At 38.0% G+C, this 21,615-nt stretch overlaps 1 protein-coding gene across 1 annotated transcript in view; it reads left to right on the top strand.

The window, feature by feature from the left end:
• Nucleotides 1-21,615, top strand: part of LOC124411481 — a 112,459-nt gene that overhangs the window by 66,725 nt on the left and 24,119 nt on the right. The window contains exons 5-6 of the mRNA XM_046890594.1: nt 6,436-6,548; nt 11,189-11,354. Of these exons, the coding sequence (XP_046746550.1) occupies nt 6,436-6,548; nt 11,189-11,354 (279 nt within the window). The remainder of the gene's footprint in view (nt 1-6,435; nt 6,549-11,188; nt 11,355-21,615) is intronic.

The following is a 21,615-nucleotide window of genomic DNA, read 5'->3' as shown; positions in this document are numbered from 1 at the left end:
ATCTATATTCCACGATGGATATTTTATGCGTTGGGAAGAGCCCCAGCGGCTTTTCGGCTCTGTTCGAGGATTTCTCATACTCGCCGTAAACTCGGCACAGCAGATAGAAGTTGCGCTGTTCTTGCGGAATTTTGATTAGCCGAGTATCAAACGGTGCGAAGAATTTGCTCGCAAAGTTTCGAGAGGAAAACGCATGTATGAAATTCCAAGTTCTTAGACCAAATCGTACTTCTACATCTGTTAAATACATATCTATGTCGTGTGGCAGTTTCGAATTTTTGGAATTTTACTATATCTATATGTTTTTCATTATTTATGAATACGTTAGAATTTACGATGAAAGATGTACAGTTATACTAGCACATTAGAATTGAAAGAAAATGAGCTCCACTCATTCTCGATAAATATGATGTAACATATGAAGAGGATTGTTGAAAAATTTTGTAGCAATAGGTATATCAGGGGAATTCTGAATACAGATCCCCGTACCGACATATACCGACAGTTAAGCCAAGACACAAACCTTTTTCTCGAATATCTTTGGAAATTCTAGAAAAAGGTTTGCGTCTTGGCTGAAGTGTCGGTACATGTCGGTATAGGGATCTGTATCCAACTCTCTTGGCATAGATACTGTTTTTCATGATTTTCTAACGCATCTGCGTGTGTGTTAGTTTTCCGGAAAGCAGAGTTCTAAACTGCTTCGGTTTGACGTCTGTGCCTTGGCGGTGGTTAGCCGTTGAATAATGGTAATGCGAGTGGAATCGTTATTTATCGGTACATCTCGTGTGTCGTTACGTATATAGATGGATACGAGGAGAGAAACGGGAAGCGAAAAGTTTTATCCTCGAGATTGCGGAGAGTGGGTGTAGCTATAGGCTATCCTCCGGTGTTTTATACATCCCCGTGAAAAGCTTAATTCTCTCCGCGTATATATTTCACCGCTTCGTAATCCTTATACACGAAAGCTTCTCAATTTTCCTCCTCTTCCTCCACCTTCTTCCATCTTTCGCCGGTGGAACCACGCCTGCTCTTCGATCGGTCGCACATATTGGGTTTGTTAATAAACGACAACCAATTAAACCCAGTATCGCCCCGGGCGAATCTCTCCCTCCCTCGCTCTCTCCCTCCCCCTATCTCTCTCTCTCGCCCCAAAATTACACGCCGAAACGAACCCGAAACCCCTAACGACTTCACTAGATCACCGAAATTCCTTTTCACCGATCCATTTTTTCTCTGCTGCCCGCGTTCTCGATCGTGTCTCAGATTTTTTTCCTCATTCAAAAAATACAATGCGCTGTATTTTTTTTTTATTACTTTCAATTTGAATCGAATTTCCGATATCAATTTGTAGCAAAGAAAAATGTCCAGTTTTTCAACTACTCTATAAATTCTTTAAATTATTTTGCTTTTTTTTTTTTTTTTTCTTTTACAACAACTATAAAAATTATACATTCGTTGTAAAAGATGGAAACGAGTTTTGTGCCGAATTTTCTTCCAATTCGAAAAATATTTATCACACATAGGTACGTTATTTTAACGATACCCATTTTGCCTTTGCAATAACTTTACGCAACAAAGCTTTGATTTTTTTCTCCTAATCCGAATTTATTTTTATTCACGAAGGAACCAAGATCACAGAGAGGTCATTACGTTATGCCCGAGTAGAAGTTGAGGAATCCAGAGAATCAAAAGTTGTCGGAAAGTCGTCGACTATTGAAGGCTGGAATTAGCTCTCACTTTTTCTCTCTGTCTCCCTCTCTGCTTTGAGTCGACGGAGGGAGGGGTTGGAATTTTTTTTTTTTTTTTTTTCTACTTTACTCCAACACAATGGCGCTTGGCGAAGTCAAAGGTTTATAGTCTCGTGTGTTCCTTTCGGGGCAATATTTTCCAAGCCACAATACTCGCCGGTTCTCGAATTTCTATCGCCTATACTATTGTCCGCGAGCAAAGGGCTGTGAGTCTAAACTTGCTCTTTCTCTCTCTCTCTCTCTCTCTCTTCCTCTCTTTTTGCTTCTATTCAGAGCAAACCAACATTGTCCGGTTCCGTAAATCGTTCAGATATATTGCCGGGAGAACGATCTTGACTTTCGGAAAAACGGTCCACTCCACTTTTTTTCTCTTTTTTTCATGTGATCTGTGTTTTTTTTCTCTCTCTCTCTCTCTCTCTCTTTATCTCTCTCTCTCACTCTCAATTGCAGCCCATATGGAAAAAAAAAAAATTCATCCCACCGTTTTGCCACCAATAGTGAAAATCAGATCTGAAAATTTTTGTAAAATATGTATCTAATGAATATTTTTGGAAATGTTTTTTTTATTGAAATGAAAAACATTTTTGTATAAGATTCAAAAACTTTATCTACCATTTTTTTCTCCAATCATATATTACGGCTTCGAAACATGAGGAATTGTCATTCTGTTGAAAATTTACGATGCATTATTGTAAATAAATATTTATTAAAATGCATTAAAATAGTTGTAGTCATTGATCATTATTTTTTCATTTTATAGCGGTTTTGAAATGTTTGTTAGCATCGCTTGTACGGAACGATAACGTATAAAATTGATCTACGGGATTTTTCCTTGGAAATCTTGAACCGTGTTTCAAACGAAATTCGATAATTGGAGGCGATATGACACTCATGATTCGGATTTAAAGTGAAAAAAGGTGATTTCCAAAATTGGGGATTCAATACATGATGAGACCTTGAGTAAAGTGAACTAAAATCAATCGCTAAGTCCAAGTAAAACTTGACGTCCGACAGTTTTTTTATTCATCACCAAATCATCAAGTGACTTTCACTCCATGCACGAGGTACACAGATATCAGCTCTGTAATTTGAAAAATAAGTTCTTCAATTTTAGATCCAAATTTAAGGCACTTGAAAAGCTTCGGTATAATAAAGTTTCGGAGAAACAGCTATTGCAAGTTAAAAAAAAAAAAAAAAAAAAGCGTTTTTACAGTCATGCAAATTTTCCCATTGTCGAAAGCTTGCGGAAATTTTGAAATTCGTGTTTGTTTTGCGCATATACACGCGACGAAGGAACTGCATCGGGGGAATTTCTGAAGCTCGTGACAGACACGAGGGTGGAAATGCTGTTTAGATCCGTGGAGAGAGGTTCTTGGGGAAAAGCTTGTCGAGCTTTCGTCGTTTGGTGGGAAGGGGCGAGTGGCGTGTCGCGAAGTAGCTGCCGGGGGTGAGGAAGGGGGGGGAGGAGGAGGAGGTGGAGGATGAGGAGGAGGTAGATAAGCGAAAAATGCTTGAAAAATTCGCCGGGAGTATATGTTAAGCAAACGTCTCTCCCATCCAGACTGCGGTGAGATCCGCCGACGTCGAAGCCGCGTCGCAAGCTATCAACCGCGCATAAATCTATATTTCAGAAAGCTTCCTTCTACCTAACGCGAACATTGAACATCAAGAGAGAGACACTGGGAGAAATTTGAAACCGCAAGATACGCGGAAACAGGGAAAAACCAAATTCTTATACGTTGTATGTAATAACGTATAAAGTGATCGAGCCGCTTCCGGATATCGCGAGTGTTGTTTTTATACTTTGAAAATTTAATGCGATATGGAAATATCTTCACTCGTTGGTTTCCGGTGCGATTCTTTCCTTTGTTTGATTTTTTTTTTTTTTTTGTTTTCTTCTGTTTTTTTTTTTTCATCATCGTTTGTCATCGTAAGTTTAAAGAAAATCGACAATGAAAACAGGAAGTGGTCGATGCTTTGTCAGACAACATAATCTTCGAGAGCAATTATCTTGTTTCAGAAATTTTTGTAACCGTATCTCTTAAATTTAGACAAGCTTTTCTGCTAATCTGAATCTAGTTTTTGGGGTGATTTTTTGGCTAATTTTTTTTTTTCTTTCTTTTTTTTTTTCATCGGAAAAGCCGTCAGCCAGAGTAAAAAAAGAGGAGAGAAGAAAGTTTCCATTTTCAAACTGAAGAGCAAGATTTTTAAGGATCGTCGACAATATTGAACCGTGAATATGATAACCGAGTGTCAAAATGTCGCTCGAACACGAGACGAGATCGAAGGGGTGGATAAATTTTTGTGATGAAAACCTGTGGATGAGGGGGATGTTTTATTTCTCTGACTCGATTGTTATTATATATATATAAAAAAAAAAAAGACAAATTGAAGTGAAAAGTTTATACACGATATTATACGAATGTTGAATAGTGTTTAAACAATTTAATTCGTGCATCACTTTTGAAGTTTCTCAGAGTAATTACGTTAAACGAGACTCGGCTGCATCGCGTCCGTTTTCTTTTACCTGGATTTACTTTACTGTAGGGGAAGGAGTGCGAAATTATACTCCGAGAAACTGCAGCGACGCCGGTTTGCAATTAAGTTGTTTCGCAGCAAAAAGAAGCTTTCAAAGTCGAGCTTGAGTCGGAGGGCTGCTGGAGGGGGGAATCTTCGTCCGGTTGTTTCTGCGGCTCCTCGCACGCGGAGGATCCTCGCTTCTGTCCGTGCTCATCCCCTGGGACAACCCGACGAAACCCGGAAGTGACGAAGCATTACCCTCGGGCAGTTCCCTCGTCGTCGACCGCAAGACCGCAACAACCAAGTAATTTCAGCTCCTGTACACCGGCCGCCGGATTTTGGGCGACAAAAAGGGCTGACTTGAGCTTGAATTAGGCATGTATTAGACGTACAGTCCTGGCCAAAATTTTGGAAAGATCACCGTTATCGTCACGGGGTGAATTTTTATTTAGAAAGTGAAGATGCTGCTGTGTTTGATGTATTGCGTCTCGATACGGGGGTGAAAACGTTGCAGGAATCAAAAAATGGCGGAGTCGCCTCGTTGGATTTTTATCCTTGTCATGAAATTTCGAAATCAGATGGAGGAAGTGTGAAAAAAGATCGCTAGAGTTCTGATAACTTTATACTTTGGTTTTCCATCTCTCACGTTTTGACTTTTTCAATTTTTGTATACTTCAATTTTTTTTTTGCAATTAAGAATACCGGAATATAGATTCTCACGGATTTTACACTTCGATATTGTGACTCTTTCATTTTATAATCTTTTCACCACACTTTTACTGTCGCCTCGTTAAATTTCATCAAAAAGAATCCCTGCTTTAGTCAAAACATCGCTTTGACCGTAAAGTGGAACAAAAAATAGTCAGTTTTGAATGAACTTAGCAACATTAATTTAATACTATTTATTTCGTTTTTATACCAAAGTTGAGCTGCCCCGTAAATTCCTCACAAATATTGAAAATAATCACGTGATTGTTCGTTGTTTTTCTTTTTTTTTTTAACAAAAAATTTCAAGATATTATTCCTTATTTATTTTATTTTTAAAACACTCTGCGTAGATTATCTTCTTCTTCGAATCTGAAATTATTTATTCTTGATAAAATTATGTATATTTGACAAAATCCACCAAAATCCTTCACGTTCTTGTATCGAATGAATTCCCCGTGAAAAATGGGCGTTAACTTCAATAGCTCGACATCGCTCTATAAATTCTAAAACTATAATCAAAGCATCGAGTATCCTGGCTGAACAAATTGGCCCAATTCTTTCACGAGGAATATCCAGCTTTGTGAATTAAGCGAATATCAAACCGTTGTTTTTGAAGCACAGCAGAGCTGGAACGATTTGAAACAGAGAGAGAGAGAGAGAGAGAGAAAGAGAGTGATATAAAGGTAAAATAAACGGAAGAATGAATAATGGACGCGTGTTCGATGATCTGCAGGTAAATCGTTGTGCGATTTTTACGGCTCTCCGCGTTAATTGGATTTGATATTTCAATATACCGGAAGGATTTTAGCCTGGGTACTGTGGAAAATCGAACGGGTCATGCAGAGTTTCGAACGGTTATATTTCCGATATACGTAAATTACACAAATGACTGCAGTAAATCTCCCCCCGCGCCCTTCTCCGATGTGTTATACGAACTGTGTTCACGTGTTAGTAAGGAAAAATATATAGTCTCGATTCGTTGAACTTTGTCCTACGAATAACGAGACGACTGCGTGGCCTCGTTTTGCATCGGAAGCCGGAGTAGAAGCAGATTTAGAATAGAGTGAAGAGTAAAATTGGAAAAAAAAAAAAAAAAAAAATAGCCGAACCAACGAACGGCAAAACTGAAGAGACCATCGTATGAATAAAACAAAAAATAAAATAAAAACAAACAAATAGAAATAGAAATAAAATAAAAAGGGGAATAACTAGCTGGATGAAATAGAGCATAAAAACGTCGAGAAAATAATTCATCAGCCGTTGTGTGGGAATTACTTTCGGTCGAAGTGATTTCAGTGTCAATTTTGCAACCCTCGTACAGCCTGCAGCGTATTGTGATATTTACAGTAAAAAACCTCTCAACAACAGAGTGCGGATGTATCTCTGTGTCTACCTGTGCTGAAATTAAATGCAAAAACTGCTGGGAATAACGTCCGTCTATTGTTTTCCTCTGTTTCAGAATAAATGAAAAGACAGTGAGATCGCAATTCTTGGCCTATTTTAGCTTCACTTCTACGACGAGCACATCCGTCGGATGGCCGGCGAGGGGAGGAAAGTCCGTAAACAATACTGGTGAGTCAAGTGGTTTTTGTTGCTGTTGTAGAATTGGGCCTTAGAAACATGAAAAAGGAAAAAGTTGAATTTTCTATGAGTGTTCAAAGCGGAAAAGGACGAAACATTCTGGTCGTACTTTTTCGATCGTTTCGTGAAAAGCAAATCGAGAGTAAATATATAATTGCGAATTTTACGATAAATTGAATTTTGTTGTTATACAGGGTGACCAAACTGAAAGGGGTTATAGAGGAGGTCGTACCGAGTAAATTGACCCAAAGAACAAGTGATCTCCAACGTCGCGTTCGCGAAATACAAGCGATTAAAAAAGTCCTGCTGAGCGCCGGCATGTAGGCAACCGAGCACACAAGCGCCGGGGTGTACGCAACTCTGTACACAGCAGGTAGCGGTTAGCGGGCTTGTTGATGCACGCTTGACTACTGATACGAAACAAAACGCTTTCAAATTCACGAATTTTAAATGAAAACACTCTTGACATTGAATTTTCGCCAAACCCAACAACGAGGACGTGCGATGGAAATAGGTTTATCATTTATCCACGTTGAGCTGTGTACTCGGTTGCCTACATGCTGGCACTTAGTGTTCTCGGTTGCCTATATGCTGGCGCTTAGTGTGCTCGGTTGCCTACATGCCGGCGCTTAGCGGGACTTTTTTAATCACTCGTATCTCGCGAACCAGATTTCGGAGACCACATGTTCTTTGGGGTAATTTACTCAGTTCGACCTCCTCTATAACCCCTATCAGTTTGGTCACTTGGAGCTGGGAGACCCTGTATAATCTACCAAATTATGGCCAGATTTTTGGAATCAATGTTTAGATCTAACTGCAATTTGAATTTCTAGGCCTTAGGTATTTTTATTCACGAGAAAAACGTTGATCAATTTTATCACGTTTTTGAATTGAATCTTTGTCTTTGAATTCTTCGCACTTTTTGTAATGAAAAATATGTGATTTCTGTGTCGAAAAAAACTCCTTTTCCAGGAAGTGAAATCTGTTTCAAGGTTATAGATTTTAAAAAACTACCAAAAATCCACGTTTTCGCAATGTTTTCAGTCATATACATGCGAGGACTTAACAAATGAATCGTTTTTTAATTTTTGCGTGAAAAAGTAAACACTTCGGAGTAGGTACATCATGAATTTTTTTAAGTCGTATAATAATTGGAATATAATTTAATTACTATAAATATTCCAAAAATCTTGAATTTTTTTATTTTAGTCTACAATTACCGACTAAATTCCTAACATTTTTTTGTAATTCTATCATATTCCAGTATATCATATTCTAGTTCAAACGAAAAATTACTTATCAGCCCAAAATATGTCAAGTTTAGTACGAAATCTAGTAAAAATCGTACGGAGTCTTTTGAATTCACCGTGTAAAAATTGTTGAAAAATTTCGTTTCAAGTGAAACGAGTAGGTACGAATAATTATCTACCATTTTCCAAATTTTGGAGCTTCAAATAAATATAAGACTAGATCGGTTTAGTGATAAAAAAGTTGGTTATTCATGAATTTTTTCCTGCTAACAGCAGCTATTCAAATAAGATTGACTTGAAAATCACTCTCACGAGTAATATGTATTATTATTCTTTCACTTTTTTTCCCAAATTTCTTCTCGAAAAAAATTCAACGCCGTTTGATCGAACCGCAGGCTGCAGCGGGCGTCAATTGGAACGGAGCTTAACGTGGCGTTAGACAAATTACAGAGCTTTGGAAGCTAAACGCTGACTAACTCGAATCGTCAGAGGTCTGAACCCGGCTAATCAAACGCTCGTAGAATCCTAGGGCCTCTTTGATATTGACGCTTACAGTTCAACAGTTTGGGGTTGAACCCCCGACCCCCGGCTTATGCATCCCAATTTCCATGTTTCAATCACATGCCTCCACCTCCTTCAGCTCCGCCCAGAATTACCACGCATTTTGCATCCAAATTGCACTCCTGTTTCACGCAGGCTTCACTGGGCCCGGAAACAAGCTCAAGCACGACACGCATTAAGGGCCTTAAAAATATTCCTGACTTAATCTCCAAGAAATTCTTGATTCAGCCTTGTGAGAATTTTTTTTTTCATGTCTTTATTCCTCCAGTATCTAACAGTTTTTTTACGACTGTCAATCGGAAGATCATCCCTTTACATTTCTGGTGAAAATCTGACGGTATCCGATAAACAGGAAGATCAATTTCATGTCGTAAAAAAATGTGAAACGATTATTTCCATCACGGTTGTACAACGAGGTAATTTCCCGTGATACAACCCACCAAGCTATTGTAGCACCGTTTCAACATCGGTAGGGTTGGCTTTAGAAGGGGAGGGAAGAAGGGGGGTTGGATTTCAAACGGGTACAGACCGGGATATAAAATTGTGAGAAGGCCTGAAAATAGGATAAAGGCTTTGTAAGGCCTGACAAACAGATCAATCGAATAGATGGGGAGAGAATCAGGGGTTTTTCATCCCCCTTCCTCACCCCGTCGTCCCTTATTCCCTTATTTTACGTCTCTCAAGAGTTACCAACTGTCTCCCGCTCGTCGATACTCTCGACCACTTTTCGCCAAGAGGAAAACGCAGCGCTCAGCGTCCCGACGCGACGCCTCTCTTCACCCTTCATCCCCTCGCCCTCTCCTCTCGCTCTCGTCTTTTCTCTCTTCCAAGCCAGCCCTCTTCTTTTCTTTTCCCTTCTTCTCTTTCCTCCTATCAGACTGCATAAACGCCCGCACTTTTTACGCTCGACTGCAGATACTTTATTCACTGAATCTGTCAAACGTTATCCCTCTCTCTGGTTTTAAGTTTTATACCCTTGGATGGATTTATACCATACCCATCAACTTCAGCGGCAAGATTTTACCTATACGTACCTACTTTCACTTCGAATTCAAGAACGGTCGAATAAAGCCGAATTTAACTGGAAAACATTCATTTTTTTGTGCAGCGAGAAAAAAATACGTTTCTGCCGTTGCTAACAACTCCATTTAAGGGAGCGTTCTGGTTTAGAGCTCTAAATTTTGGCCATTTTTCGAAATGATATAGAAAAGGAATGAAAAACATTCTCACCATCGATTTTTTTAAAAGACCTTTATTGTTGTTTTAAGCATAGAAAAAAAAAATCAAGAAAATATTAAATACAAAAGTTTACAGAGTGGTAAGGTGGGGGCTGCAAAAAGAAAGGCGCTTCCGAATTTCGTGTTCCGAAACAAAAAATCCGAAGAAATACTTTTTCAGTAAAGACGTCTGAACAGTTCGGAGCACGGAAGGAAAAAAAAAAATTCACAAGAACACGACAAATTGAATAAAAATTTGTTTTACGCCCCTATTTTTTGACCTTTTCCAATTTTTGTAAAATAGTAACAATTTTTTTTTTTCTAATCCGTGTTTCCAACAATAGAAGTATATACAAAGAACATTTCCACTAAATTTCAAGTAAATCGATCAATCAGAACTTGAAATATCATGTCAACCGTATCGAAAAACGTGGTTTCGAGAAAAATACGTTTAAAGATTCGTTTCGGCCAGACCGATCATTAGTTGGCGCGTCACAAAAATAACTGTAACATTGAAAATAATTTGAATTTCCAAAAATCTTCTCAGAGGCTTATTCTTCAAGGTCAAAACTTTGAAAATATAGGGAAAGAAATCGATTTTTTCAAATTTCTAGACCAGAATACCCCGTGAGGTGAAAAAAGATAAAACAACAGTGAGTTGTGAGTCGAAATCCTGAAGCCAAGTATTTCAAGCTGGTTTTGTAGTCTCTATTTTTATGCAAAGTAAAAAATTTAACGCCGGTCTTGAGCGTGGAAAAGTATTCAGTTGAAGTTTGGAGAATTTTCTCTTTTCCTTTTATTCCCTCAGAAATAAATTAAATCACAGCAAATCCTGCGGAGCAGTGATTTCTGGGATGCGTACGGACTTGGATGAAAATTGGTGTAGTAATTAGTAGCCGCTGGAGGTCAAAATGTCTTTACAGTTGACTTTAAGGGTTCGGGCCTCGGTCCATTATGACAATTGCAAAACACAGGCCTGTCCGTTCCGCTTTATACCCTTGGAAATTTTATTCAGGCATTTACCTCCATGTAAAACCAGAGCATGTACATACGTATAAAGGAAATCCAGGGGAAAATTTGCGACGAGGGAAAGAGGGTCACTAAATTGCCGAAGAACGACTGTCTCTAATTGTAGAAATGTCCTCGGAACCCTCTTCAATTTCACTCAGGCACACATTTTACATCCACTAGTAAAATATAAGCTGATCGAAGGTTTCAAGAAACCATGATGGTCTACTTGTGTACTTTTTCTATCGTCTGGAAATGAATGCTCCGATCAATTATCTCTTCGCATAATAAGTTCCAAGAAATTTTTCACTTCACCAAAGATGAAACAATTAATTCGAGACGATCCCGATAGGAAAGTTATATAATTATAGCCGAATAATCTAGCAATTTGAAAGTTCTTTATTAACAATTTAAACATCAAAGCATTATTTGCATCCTGGAAAATTTCCACTCAACGTCATTACTTCCTTCCTCTTCTACGCGTTGATTTTTTTCTCTTCTTTACGCCGTCAGATAATCGGCTAAACGTGTTTAAAACGTTTTCTCGTTTCTCCCGTCGGCGTAATTATGCTTCGTGTTTTGCTCCTGTTCACAGAGTGCGACTGGGTCTACGAGGACACGGATTGCCGAAAGGAGTGCGTCCTGGCGAGTCCTGGATACCCGGGAGTCTACGCGCCGAACACTCGATGCCGTTACCTCGTCACTTCCGGTCCCCAAATGGCGGTGACCATCAAATTTACGGCGGTTTTGCTGCCGCACAAGTGAGTAGAAAAACTAGCTGGATGAATACAAGAGCTTAGCTTAGGAAATTCTAGAAAAAGGTTTGTGTCTAGGCTAAGTGTCGGTAACATGTCGGTAAAGAAGACTGTTTCCCGAACTCTTTTTGTACGTGTAGTCTCAATAGCTTAGTTTAATTTGTCAGATGTTCGATCAGAAAATACAGGGGAAAAATTTCTCCGTGAAAAAATTTACAAATGGTGACCGATAATGAAAGGTTATGAAGCGAATTTTTTTTAAATTGGCGGAAAGTTCTTAGAATTCTGAATGTATTTTGAAGTTCGGGTTACCATTTCGTAACCAAAAGTTGACAGATATTCAATAAAACTGTGTCGAATCTCAACAAAATGGTAGATTTTTTCTTCTTTTCAATATTTTCATAAAAAATAGAAATTCAGAATATACGTAGCCGGAAGTAAGGTAAGTTTCAAAAATTTCGTTACACTTCGTTACCCAGTATTTCACGTATCACTGAAATTTCGTCATACGCCAAGTGATTATTGAAAAGTTCAAAAATTCGTCATCCCGTAACCGGAAGCGGTAAAAGCTTGAGAAATGTTTAAAAAAACTTGTAAAAATTCGCTCTTTGCCACCGTAAATCCTCTTCTACTTGGCTTTCATCCCTTTCTTTCTCTGTCTTTTCCTTTGCGCGACAAATTAAAACTTTTAGGGAGTTCCACACGCCAGTGCCACATTTACGGAGGCAGAAGACCAGCCAAGACGGATTTCAACAGTCTTAAAGACTTTTCGAGCATACCGTCTGTATAAAAAGTGTTCAGACAAAAGTAATGACGAAACAAAGATTCAGACGTGACTCTGAGATCAACTAAGCTAAAATTATTTCGACTCACATAATTGGCTCTTTAATAACAGAGAGACAGAAATTTTAAAACCAGCTAAGAATTTTCAGTGAAAGGTACAAAGTAGGTGGAATTATTACGCGTAACATTTCAATAAGTTTTTTTTTTCTTTGCAGCGTAAATTAACCCTCTAAAAATCACTTTAGATGAATCTTTTTTTTTCTTGTGTCCTGATGGTTAATAAATCATTTTGCAAGATACTGTGTGGAAAATTTATAACTGTAAGTTTTAAGTGATAAACTTATATGAATGACTATATTAAGAAGCGAAGGTACGTTTTTGGAATATTATAAAAAAAAAAGAAAAAAAAACTGATTCAGAGTTTTGTCGAAAATTCATTTATGAATGAAACGAGACCCTGACTCATTAGAATTAGAGAGAGAGAGAGAGAGAGAGAGTAATTTGACATTAAAAGAGCGGAAGGACATTATATCAGTAATTGAACTTCCTTCATTTGCATGAACAGTTTCCGATTACTTCATCAAGATCAAGGAGTGACATTTTTTTTTAATCTTTTTTACGACATTTACATTTACAACATAAGCCTCGAGCGATTTTAACCCCTTTTTCTTCCTTTATACTATTTTTTTACCCTGACTGTACGACTCAAACATATACTTGAGGAACCCACTTGAGATGTCCTTCGTGCAAAACCAGCAGCTTTCGCCGTTTCTTCACGGTTTCTCCAATTCCGCGGGGCGTTCTTCGTGACGTGCTTCGCAGGATAAGGTGCAGTTAAAAGGGATCGAAATTCCCGATCTTTTCTTTCGTTCCTTTTCCTGTTTCCTCTTTCCTTCGGCAGTTCTTTCCCTAAATATTAACCCTTGAGGCTGACGGACACTAACCGCGGTAATTCCAGGTCGGATTTTGAATGGCGAATCTTCGGAGAGACCCGGTACATCATCCACTCTCTGCAGATCCTTGCAGTACATGAACTGAAAATCGTTTTCAAAGATTTTCAACGGCGGGTGAAAAGCGTTAAAAGTCTGCAGCCAGGCGGGTGGTGAAAAATTAATGGGGCTGGTCCGGCGATTCCGATACCTTCCAGAGGAAAAAGGGGAGGATCAAACGGGTGAAAAAGGGTTGAAAAAAAGCCGTAACACGGCGATCCATAATTCCCTTCGTGTTGCCAATAATTTCCTTTCGATCCTTAACAATTAATCATAGTCAGGACTTCAATTAACGTGGCGTCATTGCAAAATTCTTGATAATAAAACTTTATATTAAGTAACTGATAAAACATTTCAAAAAAGGGAAAAAATTACAAAAATTTTAATCTTAACACAGGATTCGATCGGAGAATATTTATCTAGATGAAACTCTGTTAAACAATCAACATTTTTCTGAAAATTATAACAACCATGACTAAATAAAAATCTTTCAAACCATCGGGCTGTGTTAGCAGCTGGTCGACGAAAAGTGATGGTTAAATAAAAAAAGAAAAGCAAATAAAAAATAAACAGGGATAAATTTCAGTCCTTACCGCGTGCATGCTTCAACCATATATATATATAATATATGATGCAAACTTAAGGGGGCGTAAAAGCTGAAACTAAAAACTAACGTGACCGGAGTTTTAATAGTTGGGAAAATTCGCTGGATGGCGGTAGGTCAAAAACTCGGTTCCTTTTTTATATTTTGTTTTTAATTTCTTTACTTTTCTTTTCCCGTCTTGTAATTTTATCCTGCCGACTATAACTCCGCGGTGTAATTACGAGCCAAGCGTGTACGCGACGGGGAAGAAGGGGGTGGAGGATTTTGTCCAGATAATAACCACCACCACCACTACCACCCCTCCTCACCCGCTATATGTATAAACTCGTACAAACTGCAATATTTTTAACCCGCATGCTGGGATTTACAGCTAGGGATGTACTAATAACTTTTATTAGACTCTCGCCTTCCGTGTATAATTGTCCAAAAGTGTCGCAGAGACTAACCGCATCTTATATATATATGTATACTCTAGAAGCTGTTTACCCTTCTGAAATAAAACGAGCTTTTCTCCACAATTTTGCCTCGAAAAATCTTCTCAATGGTCGGTTTATTTCGTAAGCTTTTTGGTTTTTTTTTTTTTTTTTTTTTTGGTGTTTAATTTTAATTCCACCTGCCGTTCGAACCATCATCGTGAAAATAAAGCGTTATTACTGTACCTGGGTTATTTTTTTTTTACATTTTTCTTCATTGGCTTTCAATGTTTTTTATTTGAGGTTATAATCGTAATATGTTAAATTGCCTCAAAGTCGGGTTTTTCAATTTTTTATCGTCGTCTCATTCCTTTGTCAATTCGTCTTTGGCTTACCAAATGAATGCATTATATGATATAAATGTATACATATAATATAAACGAAAATTTATTTTACGCCCCGAGAAAGGAAAGTTTCTCAAGCTGGTTTTCTGGAGGTTATTAAAATGTAATTAATTCCAAACTCATAAATGAATTACTTAATGAACAGCTTAATTGCCCTCATGAAACATGATTCAATTAATTATTCATGGATCAGACTAGCTCCAGGCTTCGGTCTTTTCTTTTTCCCCTATTTTATTTCCTCTTCATTTAACAAAATAATCAATATTTCACTTTGCCTAATCCTCGGCGGTCTCCAATCACGAAACGATACTCTGACAGTTTTTAATTAGAAAAATAAAAAGAAAAAAAAAAAAAAAAACGAACATACCACCCACAATCCTAATCCCATAATTCTATCAGACTCGTCGATCGATCCTACCGTTCGTTAAACTTGAAATTACTAAATTTCTCAAAATGAAACGAAAACTAGGGTGAATTCTTATCGCTTCGAGCTTTTTCGCACAATTTGGCCAACCCTTCGAAACTTCTTGGCTCCGCAGATTCGAATTACATATTTGCAAAGAATTACTCGCAAAGGACTGATCAGTCAGCGAAATTGAACGTCGAATTTGTCCATACGCATGTGTAGCTGCAAAGCATATCAGCTATCCAAGGATTAATTATTTACTTTTCGCACCGCATCTGTCTATTGAGTGTACATTACACGCACATTTCTGTCCAGTATTCGCGTGAACGGACTAACAGGACGAACTGTTCCATTCGGAGCCTCAAACAATAATAATCGACCCGCGAATCCTCCGCTTTCGGTCACACATTCACGAGTCCCTAATTGCTGAACACCAATCACTAATCACTGGGTACCAGCCGCTCGAATATCCGCCACGAAATGCTCGCAGATTTGAAACTCAGCGGCTAGAGAAGGAAGCCTGAAAACAACTGAATAAGGAAGAATATGGATGAATAAACGTGAGGATCGAGTATATATTTTCGTTTAAAGGCGGTATTTTTTAAAAATTTGATTTTCATTTATTCTCTTCTTAAATTTTGGCTGCACAAAAGAAGACGAAACAATTTGACTGTCATGCAATTTCGTCGGAAAATTTAATTTTCTCATTTCGGATGAGTCGAAAGTTGATTTTGAGTGAACGGATGAAAGCGGACAACAGCGAGAAGCTCGAGGGGTAAAGTTTTCGCAGGACTCCGTTGTTTAACAAGATAAACCGCATGTAAGAACTCATCTCGAGCGGAAACTGCCACACGACGGGGGAGTTTAGAGGTGATAATCTAGTCGGGACGGCAGGAGTGATAAAAATAAAAGAAAAGCATAAATAAGAAGTTGCATGGAAGAATCCTGTTGTTCCTGTTTCTCTCCAGCTGAGGTACCGCGCCCTTTTCATATAATATCATAATATCTCACAGCTAGAGATGAAATTTTGTTGAAAAACTTTACTCACTCGGTTCTTGTATTTTATATTTATATTAAATTCAACCCGAGACAGAATATTATGAACCTGATATTATACGTTACACACTGAAGGTCCGACGATGTTGTGAAAATCCTTTTGGAAAGTTTATTTTTGTCTCTTTGGTTCAGTTTTATTATTTATTCCTTCATAGGTCGAATGCAGTTTTAATTTCATTTATCTTCCTTTGTCTTGTTTCGCTTTTGCATTTTACCGCTTTTGATCTAAGTTTTGTTCAAATAGAGCGTCGATACAGACACGTAATTTAAATTGAATCGTGAAGAAACACGTGTTCGAAAAATAATTACTTTTGAATGAAATTGTAATCAGTACGACGGCCGGATGGACAGAAAAATAGGTAGACAGGAATAAATAGTTAGACGTTGTGTGGATACTTCGACGTGAGATGCTTGAAAATGTTGTTCTTCTGTTTTCAAATTACTGACACTTTAGAACAATAGATAGATAAATATAGAGATAGATAGATTAATAGATAGACAGACGCAAATACTTAGACGATATATTCACCCAACCATTTTGGAAAAATGTAATTCCTTAGCTGAATCGATGAGAATTGATGATCATGGACAACATTGTTTTTCTGTTTTGAAGTTGCTGACAGTTTAGAACAATAGATAGATGAAAAGATCAATAGATAGACAGACGCAAATACTTAGACGATATATTCACCTAACCATTTTGGAAAAATGTACTTCCTCAGGTGAATCGATGAAAATTGATGATCGTGGCCAAAATTGTTCTTCAGTTTTGAAGTTGCTGAGAGTTTAGAACAATAGATATATGAATAGATCAATAGATAGACAGACGCAAATACTTAGACGATATATTCACCTAACTATTCTGGAAAAAGTTATTCCTCAGGTGAATCGAAGAAAATTTATGATCGTGGAAGTAACTAGACGTGAATAGTGAGATGATGAATATTTGAACGCTAGTAAACAAAGTGCGGTAGGTGCACAAGCAGTAGCAGCGGCACTGCGTTGATGGGGTTTTGTAGGGTGCTCACGTATTTTACGTTATGGGATAAGCTGCGTGCCGACTACAAGCTGAGCTCGAGGTTTTGATGGGAACGTGGGGATGTCCAGATGTCTCGTATTAACCAGGTTGAATATACCCTGCAACCCTTAATCCAGCCACTCTGGCATCCGGACGAGGAATTTACGGTGCCGCGGCTCCGTTGTTCCGCAATTAGAAATCGATCGACTGCAAAGAGAATATAATTCGGTGAATTTTTATTCAACGTGTAATTCGGGGTCTCCCCGTTAGCAGAATTAATTCGTGATTAAAAACGGTATCGTCTAACTTCTCGAGTCCCGAAAATGTTTCAATTCCTCATCATCCCCTCGGGGATTTACCTTCCGAAAAATTTCGGCTTACCCCTGGAATTAATTTAACCGACGTTTTTGATGCAAAAGAGATGAAAAATTCACCAACGCCCCGTCACCTTCTCCGCAATGTTTTGTTGACGCTGGTTCCATGGAATCTCGCCTCTCTTCCTCAGCTTTTAAAACGCTCGATGGGCCAAGGGGCAGGGCCGAGGTAATTAATTCGTACGTGTAAGTGTCAGCCAAGAACCAACGAGTACCCTTGGGCAGAGATATATGTCTCAATTTAACCGGAGTATCCTACGGGATGCTTTCTGCCGGTATAACCAAGAGGGACTCCAGACCAACCTAACCTAACCTAACCTAACCTAACCCCTCCTGCCTGCTCGCCCTTCTCTCGCCAAACTCACGGCCAATAAATCCCATCTCCTCTGCATAGCCGGGGCGTTACACTTTTCTTGTCGAACAGCCATCGCCCAGCCTTCGAAGGCAGACATTTTTCGAAACCTCTTGGGAAAACCACTCCGAAAAATGAGCCTAGGAATAACACCCTAGCTCTGAACGTTAAGGCGAAACCGTTTTCGGACTAACGGAAGTTGGGGGAATACAGGTTCGACTATACTTCAGTAGTTACCATTCTCTGCAAAATTGGTACTTTTTTGTCTCGCTTGTTACTTAGGCGTTCACTATACTCGAGTGGTTATCATTTTCTGCAAAATCGGTACTTTTTTTTGTCTCACTTGTTACTTAGACGTTGACTATACTCGAGTGGTTATCATTTTCTATAAAATTGGTACTTTTTTTTGTCTCGCTTGTTACGTAGATGTAGACTATACTCGAGTGGTTATCATTTTCTGTAAAATTAGTATTTTTCTTGTCTTGCTTGTTACGTAGACGTTGAGTATAATCGAGTGGTTATCATTCTCTGTAAAGTTTGTACTTTTTTTTGTCTCGCTAGTTATGTAGACGTTGACAAATCTCAAGGTTTCAAACTCATCGATTGTCCGATTACAATTCTTTCCATTTCAAAAAAGAAAGTGATTCTAAAATAGTCGAAGATTGGTTAAAAAAAATGTTATGTTTCTGTGAACAATTAGTAAAAAATTGAAAATTCGCTGTTACAAATTCAACCACATAGTCGGATCAAAATAGTTCTGAATTCAAACCATTCGGTTCATGGCTGCATTTTAGTTTGTAGGGGTTTTCGACTCTCAGGAACTCAAATCAGAAGTCATTTTTGAGCTGCATAGCCGGGGTTTCGAGAAAACAGCATAATTTGACGTCTTTTGCGTTTTCCTTTTGCGGAAACGAAGGTGGATCAACTATTTAAAAAAAAACGAAATTATTTCACTAAAATTTCTCAGATACTGTCGATAAGTAGAATTTATTTTTTCTTAATTTTTTAGTCCGACTCTGTTTGTAACATATGAGGACATAATTCGATATAGAATTTCCCGCTCTACACGATGTTCAAGTCATTTTTCACCTATCGATAGCAATTTTCAAGAAAAACCCAAAAGACGTCAAATTTGGCTGTTTTCTCAAAACCCCGGCTACGCAGTTCAAAAATGACCCCGATTTCAGTTCCTGAGAATAAAAAATCCCTACAAACTCAAACGCAACCTCGAGTCAAATATTTCAAATTCAAACCTATTTTGACCAGTCTACACAAGTTTTCATACAACCCTACGAACCGGAAATAGCGCTCAACCCATTCCAACAAATATCTAATAATCAAGATATAATATTAGTTCGTCAATTCTGAGGTAGTTTTGAAATAACGCATAGTTCTGAGCAGCGTTTCCCAAAATTTCTAAACATTCCTGCGGTAGTTGAAGTGAATTCTACAGGGTGGTGGAAAATAGGGGATGAAAATAGCAAGTATTTCATTTCGTGTGGGGGCATCCCTGATGATTTGAATGAGCGGCATGCCAAAGACGGTCGAACGGAATCTGGCCGGCAGATTTCCGGTCGGCGGGCGGGGGGGGGGGGGGGGGGGGATTTTGAGAGGCCGCAGCTATCATCGCATCTCGCTCTCCGGATGATATATTAATGTGTAGATTGTTCAGGGGTCGTAATCAACTAATAACTAGGTGGGATCGGAGGGCGAGTTCCGTTCTTACGGGTCTCTCTTCTCGCCACCTACCCTAACAGCTACTCTGGACCCCGACCCCCGATGTCATTAATCACGGATGAATGTCAAGAGCACGATTTAGGGGAGTGGAGATAAATAAAGAGACATGTACACTGTGTGCGCGGAGTGGGCATCATCGCTGAACGGCAAATTTCATTTGACGGACACTTTTTACACCCCAGGGGCGCGGGGTGACGGCTTTTTCAGTCAGGTTATGTGCCACTTTGCTTGTTCTAGACTTGATTTCACTTTGGAAGCGATTTATCTTCATACAACACCGTAAGGGTCTCGAGAAATTCATCTGTTGAGGAGATTGAAGAATGAGAATTGAAGATTTTTATCAATTTTATTACTGGATGATAGGACGTTTATCTATTTATCGAATTGATAATAGAAAAATGGACGTAACTTGGATTGTAAACGAAACTCGGATACCCCTGCTTCAGTAAAAATTGCTTCATGATTTTTAAAAGTGGTTTATTTTATTTACAAAACACTTTTTTTTCCATCATTTTGGCATTATTGATTGTTTGTTTTTACAACATGGCACAGATATTGGTTATAATCGATAAATAGCAATGTTGAATTGATTACTGAAAAAAATATTGAAAGTTTGTTTCGATAATTTTCAATGAAAATAGTTTCGTTTTGAAAATTAAACGAATCTAACGTGATTTGGAACGAAGCAACGATATCCGATGTTTGCTTTATAGTTCCAGAATCTTCTGTTTATGTATTTCCAAAAAGACCTTCGATGCTTACCAATATTATGTAACAATATTTGACAACAACTCCACGAACGACTATCTCGTAATAAAATTAATGATAAAGTATCAATTTCTGGGCAAACAGTGACCTCAATTATCGTTTACTCGAACGTAATTTGATCTGTCTTCTTTTTTTGACATCCTCATCCCATCCCCATCCCAAAACACACTCACAATGTTAACGGCTCGGAAATTCGTGCTCCTGATATTTTCATCCCTCTGACCTCAAATGATTTATTTCTGTACTGATAAGTGATTATATTGATCTATATATTACACCGAGAGGAAAATAAATTATTTAAGTAAGAGCTTTTCGAAATCTTGACTTGTGGACACACGACATTTTTTTTTTTTTTTTTCCCGTTTTATTTGATTTATTTTTTGTTACTATTTTGAATTTTTAAATTTTTATTCTAGTCTTCATTGAAAATTTTTATTTACTAATATTTCTAGGCTATGTTGCTTATTTTATAATGAAAAATTGAAAAATTTTGATCCCACTTTTATTTGTACACCTTTTGATTTTATTTGAAAACGAATAAAGACGTAACTTGACGGCCTAATCCTGGCCAAAAACGATTCCCTCGAATTTTCTTCTCCACCCTAACTAGGGGATGTTTGTCGTAAAACTCTTATATCTTTTTTTCTTCACTTTCCCTCCGTCTCTGAGCACGTATTTTCGATGAAAAATATCCCCCCAATTATATCGGCTGCGGGTTGAAGAAAACACGTTTTTCCTATATTTTCCGAAGGCTGATTAATCGTCGCTTATATACCTCATCCTCATATCTCTCATGTCCGCGAAAAAAAGAAGACTGATAGTAAATATAATATCTAGTAATAATACAACTTAAAAAAAAATCTACAGTCACGGGGCTGTCAAGACGGGATAGGAGGGGCAAAATGGGATACCCTTAAAATTTTATAAAAAAATGTTGGTTTTCAAAATGTGTTTTAAATAGTAAAAAATGACTTCTATAAACGTTATTCAGCAGTATTTTGAATTTTTTTTTCAATTTCGCTGACGCCTGAAAATTACTTTTATTTTCTTTGCTTATAATTAAAAAGAAAAACGATAAGTATTTCCTCACGTGCCCCCCCCCCCTCCCCCCCCCCCCCCCCAGCTCTATATCTTGTATTGGTATTTCTACATTAGGTGTAGAATTTTATTGACTCGGTTAAAACGAAATAAAAAAGGAGAGGAATCGGATTTAAGGGAGCAAAGAAAGTAGAAGGAAAAAAGAAAAAAAACGATGACTTTTATTCCAAAACGAAACGACCCGCTTTATCTTTTATCACACGTAGTTTAAGATTAAGTTTTCCCTCCTCTCGATCCTCGACTTTCTTGCTTTCTCTAAATTCTT

Source organism: Diprion similis, chromosome 10 (assembly GCF_021155765.1).
Source record: "Diprion similis isolate iyDipSimi1 chromosome 10, iyDipSimi1.1, whole genome shotgun sequence".
In the NCBI taxonomy this organism is placed as follows: domain Eukaryota; kingdom Metazoa; phylum Arthropoda; class Insecta; order Hymenoptera; family Diprionidae; genus Diprion; species Diprion similis.
Note: the sequence above shows the minus strand (reverse complement) of the source record. Positions and strands in the feature narration are given on the sequence as shown.